We start from the raw sequence: 9488 nt of genomic DNA, 5'->3' as shown, positions 1-9488 counted from the left end.
CCCATTTCCACAGCTGAACACACACATATTGATGAAAATGAGCTTGAAGTCGATAGCGACATCCTTGAGGTGATGAAACAGCATGTATTCATTCTTAGCGAAGAAATTTCTTACTATTTTCCTGACCTATGAGAATTTGAAAAATACCATCGTTTTATCAATAACCCATTTTTTACCATCCATTAGTGATCTGCCGTCGGAGGACAATTTAATTCAGAAACAGTTTATTGATTTGATAAATGATGGGGGTGCAAAACATGTTTTCCGTGAGTAGTGATTTTTGGATTGAAATGGCACAGTCGCAACTGCCTATGAGTGTGAGACGGCCTTTTCTACGCTACTTACTATCAAGACAAAATCTCAAAATAGATTATACGTGACGATTTTCTTTTTTTATTAAAGGGGTCCGCTAGCTATCGAACAATTTTTGAAGGGACCGCCACCCAGGAAATTTTAAAAAGTTTGAGAACCGCTGATGTATAGGTAACTATATCATGATTTTTGGCACTACAAAACTCTTAGTAGGTCATGATCTCCTCCAAAAACATTCTCCATTCCGGACAATATAGTGCTACCACTTTCTAACAACTTTGACGATAAGTTACTATAGAAGAACTAAAATTTAATATAATGTAAAAATATTAACACTTATTTATTGTCGATGTTATAAATGAAACACACATTTTTATATATTAGCAACAAATTCGATTTATTGGTTTTCAGAATTTCACATGTCCGACATATCCCCAAATCGTTAAATTAGTACATAATGACTTATATAAATGTGTCGTCTGAGGGTGCGCCGAGGCAGAGGGTGGCCGGAGTTGTCCGCCTCCCGCCTCCCGCCTCAGCCTCGAGTGGTCACGGTCAATCAACAGAGGTAACATCACCAACTATGCATCCATTACATTCAGTTAAATGTGCAAATAATTTACGATACAGTTAAATATTTATATAAATTTGAGAAAACAATATGTTAAGGCGGCGTCGCTGCGAGACGGGCGAGGTGGACAGAGGCGCGTCTCTCCGCTTTCCCCTTCCCGCAGCGACCTTTTAACATTTTTCTCCACAAATTGAACCTACCTCTATCGCTTACCTTTTACACTATGGCGGCATCCACGACACCGCATCCCCATTTTCATTTTCATCACAGAAAAGAAAACAATCTTAAGTTAAAATCACAAATTGTGCTATACTTAAATTAGGGGATTATAAATATAAAGGTTGATTGAAAAAATCACAGACATATTTAACGGACACAGACCACTGATGACCATATTTCATGTAAAACTATAATATTGTGAAGCCTTACTATTTTCGCATCCGTAAGCCTACATACAAAACCCTAATTAGTTTTACAACCGACGGTTTCAAGTTTGACTCTCTGTCCGTCCTTCTTCTTCGAATATGTTCAAACTTTTTATCCCAGCGGTTACTACATTTAGTTCCATTATCCTACATTGAATCAATTCATTCTTTCATTCCGACATAAAACAATTTACTAAAGAAAAATTTAACGGATCGTTCGCCCGTCGTCCGAAGCCGGAGAAATGTTTCTTTCACTCCCTCGGGAATAAATTCCACCCGGGCGACTTCAATTAAGTATTCGATCTCTACACTTTTCTGACAAAAATATTTTCTGATTATTTATTCAACACTAATTTCATGAATTTAGACAACATTTATTATACACCAGAAATAATGTTTGGCGACATTAATTTAGAAACCTGAATAGTTTTGTTAATTTGTACTGGCAGTTGCAGTTATACGTATAACAAGTATAACAAGAGACTTGAGATAAATTTGTACTTTTGATTTTGTTTCTTTATATTATATACGACATAAAATGCTTCTCTCAGCAATATTAGACATATATTAATAATGGCCTGTCTCGATGCGTAGGGCCGTCCGGTCGCTCGTATATTTCAAACGCTAACAGACTCGGCCATTTTATTTACTAATCAACGGACGTCCCGATGACGGTCGATGACTTTATGACAATGCCTTATTTAACATCAATTATTATTGTAATATATTATATGAATACACCTATTATCTCTCAACACATTTAAGAAGTGCAGTTGCTAAGAAAAATCATATATATTTTATCGTGCACGCGGTTGCTCGTTACCCATTATAACATTTAATAGTGATACACCATTTTTATTATATGTTAAGACAGTGCAAATGTACTCTAGAAAATGGGTTCAGACACCGTGAATTTGGAAAGTCAAAAATAAACACTTTTTGGACGGGTATAGTATGCGATGACGCTAAGTGTACTAAGGTGACGCAGGTCGACTTTCGTGAGGTCATTTTCGCCGCTAACATTTATTTAAAAAAATTGTGTTTCATCCCGCAGGATGGCACTCTCAGTGAATCGTTTACAAAAATGTCAGTTACATACGCAAGTCGAAACCCAATCCGTGTGTCGAAAGAAAAGAAAAGTAGAGAACAATAAATGCACTATACATTATCATGAAAAGTATTTTGATATTATTTATCTACTACGCCACTGTTACATCAAACACCGATAAGAATTATATATTCAGAATACTTTAGATTAAAAAGGGGAACGCCTTAAATAATAGCTGTAAAAAAAATCACAAAAATACAATACAAAATGTTAAAAAATAAACAAAAGGAAAATAAATAAAACAAAAAGAAATAAAAATTTTGTTAATTTTTAATTGGATAATTCCTAACAAACAATTATATTAACTTTCGTTTCATATCCAACATAAAACATAGATAACATCTATACAACATAAAATGATAATGATAAAGGTAAGATATTGGGGTGTTTATGTTTATACTCCCGGTGACACGAGAGTTTGCAATAAAGGTACAACTTAGAAAAGTATCTTTTAGATTAGTATAGACTACAGAGAAAGACACAGACAGAGACAGAGTCTGGGACTGAGAATGAGAATGAGAATGAGACAAGTGGTGAGCTCACCCCGAGACGCTCCAACGAGCCTTACGAATACTTACGAATGCTGCCAACAAATTAAATACAAATGAATGAATATAAAGGAACTTCATCATGTTAAAATAAATCCACAAATATATAATGCATTGCCTACATTAATTATAATTATAAACATTATTGTAATTCAATTAAAACAAAATGAGGTAGAACGGTAAGAGATTATGTGGAGACTAAAACCTATCGTAAATTACTTTCCAATCGCCACTTGTCGACGCGGCCAGCTGAGCTCTCATCTGGGGCTATTTTCAAAAGCACTCTGCCGAGATTCAAACTCAAAACGCATTCTGAACGAGTGTCGAGTGACGTATCGAAATCTACAAAACTTTGCTGTCAATTAAGGCTAAAAATCTCTACATTGATAACTATTATTTTTATAAGTTCTTTTTTTGTACTTGTTTTTATAATACATATTTTTATTATTGCCTGAGAAATTACAGTAATTGTGAATTTAAATATTATACAATCGTAAATTTAACATTAGACTTGCAATAGAAAGCGAAGGACGGCGGCCATTGTAGTGTGCGCCGCCCCCGTCTATCATTTCACCGCTTCACTTCCGCTTTGTTTATCATATTTCTCCCACTTGACTGACAGTTCACATGCAACAGTTAGACGACTCTCATAACAAAACACCCATACGGTTAATGATTTTACAACTTTACAAGGAATCTTTAATCTAGAACATTCATTATTTGAAACCTGAGGTAGCTCATTTTTGTACTATCGATAAGTTGTGTTACTAAAACATAATTATAAAACTTAATCTAGAGTATTGTAAAATAAGATGGTATAATGAGGTAGATAAATTTTAGGATAAAAAATATAGCGGCTAGGCGGCTCGGCGGACGTCGAAAGCGGGCCGAGGAAAGTTGACACAATGCAATGACGCCGCGCGTTCGACGCCCGCACACCCCAACGTTGTCAGTTGACCCGCGGCGGAGCGCCCCCGCCGGTAAAAGGGTCACCGTACCCTAATATCTTTGGCTTAACCGGCGCGGGGCGCCCTCGCTAAATTAAATAAATATACTGCTAAAACAATAACTAAATTATCATATAAATTCCCTGAAACTTTTTGAGCACTTTATTAGGGAGAACTATCCTTACTATATAATATAATCATTTACTATTGAAATACTGCAAGTATCGTAAGAAAATTGCTCAAATCTAATTACATACGGCAACGATCTATGCAAATGCAATGCATGAAATATAAGTGGAGTCGAGACTAAGAGCTGACCACGAGTCCCTCGATCGACACTCATTCATCACAGCACCGCAGTTTAGCGACACTCACCTACATCGAATACCTATCATAGGTATTCAATTTGAATTATCAATATATTATGGCATGGGCCAAAATTATTATAATTTTGTATGTACTTAATAAATTGACAATGGAAGTATGGAATAATATTATTGTAGCTGTGATAAATATTATGAAATAGTGTCTGCAGTGCTGTGTTTGAGGAGTGACCAACCAAAAAAGACTTGATACAAGTAGTATTCTTTATTACATACATCCATAAAATTATACCCGTTTAATAAACATGCAAAAAGTGCACTCAAAATTAAAAAATAACTTAAAATATCGAGAATAAAAATTTTCCTGCAGAAACTCGCTCGCTCTTAGAACAATTTGTATTTTATTTTCCGTTTAAAAATTGTTAGTATTGATAACCGTACCCCGAAACGTCAACTGAACAAAAAAAATCAGAATTAAAAACAACATAACAATCATAAAAAGAATATTTCTTAACCGAAAGTGTCCAAATAATTTCAATTAAATTGTAAATTATTTAAAACGGAGAATAATATTGAACAACTAAAGCTTACTTAAAAACAAATCACAAAACTTGTCTGAATTTTGAATTCAATTATACCTTGGGGAAAAATAAAATTATAAAAAGTTCTGTTTCACAGAATAATCACCACGATTTCAGTAATTAAACTTGTAGGTATAAACACAAACCGCCGACACGTCAAGTGCACGGCATCCATAATAACGATACCTAACTAACACAAGAAAAAAGTAATAAATTTAAAAGTTCATTCCCACACATTCGCTCGTTTCTCATACATAATCGGGTACATATAGCCCACACCTAATCGGATTATTAATACGCAAAAAGATATTCACACTTTCCTTTTTATTCGATAAACAAAATCTATCAGACTAAAGTATCATCAGCCTGTAAATGTAATAAATCGTAAGCAATAGCTATTCTATTTGAAGTAGTGAAGTAGTAAGTAGTACACGGTACGGTAGACTGGGATACCCAATTGACTATGGGCACTCTCGAAGGCAAAAGGTATGTATTAGAAAGTATGTATGTATTAGTAAAATGTTAACATTGATAATAATAATACAACACTATTGCTTCAATCTTGATTAAAAAGTAAACCCTGTTAAATTAAGTTATAGACTCTTTACTATTGTAAATATGTATTACATTATAAAAATAAATATTATTTGGCTATTGTATTTATTGTAATATAAAAATCTGATATATTACAATTATCATTAATGTGTCTTTGAACAATAAAAATAACCCGTACTATTGCAATTACATATTATTAAGTAATTAATATATTTCGTACTATTGAATATTGCAACTTCAATATAAATAAATTATTATGTAAATGTCATGAATATAATATTAATAGAGTGTTGCCTCAGATCCGTAGCGAATAACTGTACTGTAAATGGGTACTGTATCTATTTTAAACCGGGGACGAGGTAACCGTTACTATTGAAGAGAAAGCTAAAACACTTTCCCCATGAGGATATTTATCATTTATTATTTATCTTAATCCGCCGCCGATCGAGAGCGGCAGAACGATCAGAATGGCAATAGAAGAGGACAACAGCTATGAAAGAAAGACAACACAAACCTTAAAACAATAAATACAATAAAATGAATGCAGCGAAAGTCTCTAAATATCAGAGACATCACCGGTCGCCGCACTCAACTCCAGCCGTAATATGGTTAAAAATAAATACTTTTATAAAATACAGGAGCAGTATTAGAATTAGAATTATTTATGAACGAAAATAAATCGAGGGCTTTTGGCACTAGCAGGTGCGCGCGCGGCCTTCCGACGGGGCCGTGCTGCGCTCCTTCTTCGCGATTCCTATTTAACTATAAAATAAAAACTACCCGTTGTTGTGACTTTAGCATTAAAATTATAATTCCTGAGTTTTAACTTTGGATCGTTAGACCGCCGGACGACGGTCCCGAGAGGCGGGCCGCGACGCAAACATAAAATAGAAAGCGGCCCGACGCAAGGGACTCCCCCGTAGCCATCCAAAGTGTAACGGACATCCGCCCTGTTCAGGTTAATGTTGCACTTTCAATGACTAGCTGACAACGACAGGAGACATCGACGGACACGGTTGTCTTTTAAAATAAAACCGGAGCATTTGGTATTGAAGAATAATCGTTGCGTCGCCGTCCGCCCGACGGAGCGCGCGGCAAGTCGTCTACCCGTAAAAAAAATCACACGCGCAAACGCGGACAGCGACGCACGTTGTACCGTTTTCATTCATTATTTCTACTTAAAAATACTGGGATAGGGTCGAGAAAAGATTTACACGAAGTCTCTGAAGCGATGCGATGTCGAATTGAAAGTTTGTCACCGATCAGACGTCCAATCGTCGAAAATAAAAACGCAGAGAAATCACATTCGCTCACTGTAAGCCAATCGCACCGACATTGTTTAACAATTACCTAACTAACTAGCCTATCTCATTGTACTTAGTACAATCATTTATCTAACATACCACGGTATAAAACTGTCCATCTACATATTTAACAGAGGTGAAAACTGTAAATCCCTATGTAACTACTTAACTCGATTCGCTGCCGGCCCCGAAGATACCCCGCATTGTTTTCCATTCAAATAGTATTACGCATTTACTCCACGATTCTCGCTTATGGCGTTATCTTTCCCATTCCTAGGTGGATCAATCTTAAGAAAAAGTTTGTGTAGGGTATATTCGGAGGCGGAGCGCTCTATCCAAACCGTTATGGGGCAGGCGAGGCGAGAGTAGCTGAAGACAGCCCCGCAATATTGATCTAGTATGTACACCGAGCGGGGGCGGAGTCTTGAGCTGCCGGCCTCGTCTGCCATTTATACCCCGTGTTCCTTCTATACGACACCGCTCACATACATATAATTATAAACATTACTTTCCACTGTTCGATTATGATTTACACAAATCTAATTTTCATAGTTTACTCTAGCGTGTAACTTAAATAGGTAACCATCATCTCACAGTCAACTGGACAAAACTTAAAACATAACAGGTTCAAAACCCAAATGATTTTAGGTACTGCGAGAACTTAAAACGTTACATATTAAAAAAAAAGTTATTCTAGAACGTGTGCAGCGTAACTTCACAAGAATCGCTGCATCGTTTCGACCATCAAATAATTACAGTATATTCATTATTATTTCACATTATTCTGTATGGCCATAATATTTTTTACAACTGAATCAGTTGCGGTAAAAATAGCTTCATCTCTCTTTGTTTTATAATATGCTTATAATCATCTGTTTACTTATTTCTTCTTAATATTAATTATAAATATTTTGTATAAGATCCTTTGAGGTATATCTGTTTCATCCTGATCGGTTACAATTTTTAATTTACAATATTTAAATTAGAGGCGGAGCCAAAATACCGAATTTACTTTTGAAGACCGCAATTTCTTTTGGCGCTCGGTGAAATTATTATAACCGTCCATTACACGGTTGACAATATTACAAAACACCACGCGCTAAGAGATTTAGAGATCACAGTTATGTTACAGCGGTTGAATAAAAAAAATTATGACAATCATTATAAGGAAAATCTTTTTCACACAACTCCACAGTAAAAACTCATCCTCTGATACATACATTAAAACATTTCTCTTCTTACTCATCTAACGTCACAATGGCGTCTGATGCCCCCGCTCAAAATCAGTTTTGATTAAAGCATCATTCGAGTTGGGGAGCAAAAGCTACCGCCAATTATTTATGCCAATACCGTTCGTCACTTTCACATAGATTTGAAACAACATCCCGCCCCTCGAAACACTTTCTAGTAAAGCCGCTGCCCAATTATCTGCGATCGGAGCGGCTTTGAAATTTTCAATCGAATGTCGTCGAATAATTTACATTCTCTCGAGCCGCAGTACAAAGGAATCAATTCCAAATTCTTATAATTAGGAACACATTTACAAAAACTTGACAATCACATAGGAATCCTTAAAACGTAACGTCAATTATAAAACATTATGTACAAGGAATATTCAACAAACGCAATGGCAAAAATTTTCAACGAAACAAAAAACTTTCCACATTCAAGAGACGTTGGGCAGCTATTTTACTAGTACAATCAAAAACCCGTTACAATGAATATCTCACTCAAATAGAATCGTATTTCACAAAATTCACTTGGCAATGAATTGCCAGTAATAACACTGAAAATAATTTAAAATGAAATCTGATTTCCCTGAAACAAATTATGTGACTCAAAGCATCCACAATTCACAATTTTATAATTTTTAGATAAGAATTCACTCTGTCTTTAAAGGCGAGACTTTCTATCAATAGGTTGTATGCAGTGTCAATTTTTTCTGGTACCTGACCGACCTGATAGGCACCGCGGATGAAGTCCGCATCATTTTGGGAGTATTGAGAAATGTGAGATTCTATTCGAGTGAAAGTCCATAAATCAAATCAGTACAACAACAGAGTTTTTCCATCGCTTCGAAATGCACTGTATCGTGGTGGGGTGGTGGGCAGGGTGAGATAGGAGGAAGGGAGGGTGAAAAGGGGGCTGGACTACTGGGCGTGGTTGGGCAGCGGGCCGTGGTGCTGCTGGAACTGCTTGAGCGCCGCCTCGTGCTTGTGCTCCCGCGCAATGTGCCGCCTCACCGTGTTGTTCCGCGTGAAGGTACGCGCGCAGAAGGGGCATGGCACGCGGATGCCTTGGTGCCGCTGCCTTATGTGGGCTCGCAGGTTCGTCTCATATCCGTATAGCCTCTCGCAGAACGGACATTTTAACTTCTTGCCTGAAATCAACATTAAGAATGATTTAATTGATTTCACAACGATTCACAGGTGACAAAGGCAATAAAACATATGATCATATAAACCCAAGATCGGCAACGCATACATTTTTAGTTTTTGATACACCCTCACCAGTCTTAAGAACTCTCATGCACAAATTATAATACCATAATATATTATATGGAAAAAAAAAACCATTTGAAATGAAAAATACAAGACCTTTAAATCTTTTCCCTTAATTTGCGTAAATTCCTTTCAAGAGATTCAGCATTTACTTCATGATATCACTTGTTATATACTTGTTTATTCTGATATAAAGTCATACTATAGTGGAACCCCAACTTTAGGTGCCCAGAATTAACATTCTCGCAATTTGCGTTTAGTTTCTGCAGTTCTGTTTCATTTTAATACGAGGGTGGGTCAATAAGTCCTTAGA

The 9488-nt window shown here is 36.2% G+C and overlaps 1 protein-coding gene across 3 annotated transcripts in view; it reads right to left on the bottom strand.

Moving 5' to 3' along the window:
- Nucleotides 1-404: 404 nt before the first annotated feature.
- chinmo (Chronologically inappropriate morphogenesis) overlaps nucleotides 405-9488 on the bottom strand; it is a 362087-nt gene continuing 353003 nt past the window's right edge. For all 3 annotated transcript variants that reach the window (XM_085955597.1, XM_085955596.1, XM_085955598.1), the window contains one exon: nucleotides 405-9054. In XM_085955597.1, the coding sequence (XP_085811723.1) occupies nucleotides 8825-9054 (230 nt within the window). In that variant the 3' untranslated portion in view covers nucleotides 405-8824. The remainder of the gene's footprint in view (nucleotides 9055-9488) is intronic.

Source organism: Rhyacophila brunnea, unplaced genomic scaffold (assembly GCF_057557595.1).
Source record: "Rhyacophila brunnea isolate RB1 unplaced genomic scaffold, BYU_Rbru_1.0 scaffold_5, whole genome shotgun sequence".
Taxonomy (NCBI): domain Eukaryota; kingdom Metazoa; phylum Arthropoda; class Insecta; order Trichoptera; family Rhyacophilidae; genus Rhyacophila; species Rhyacophila brunnea.
Note: the sequence above shows the minus strand (reverse complement) of the source record. Positions and strands in the feature narration are given on the sequence as shown.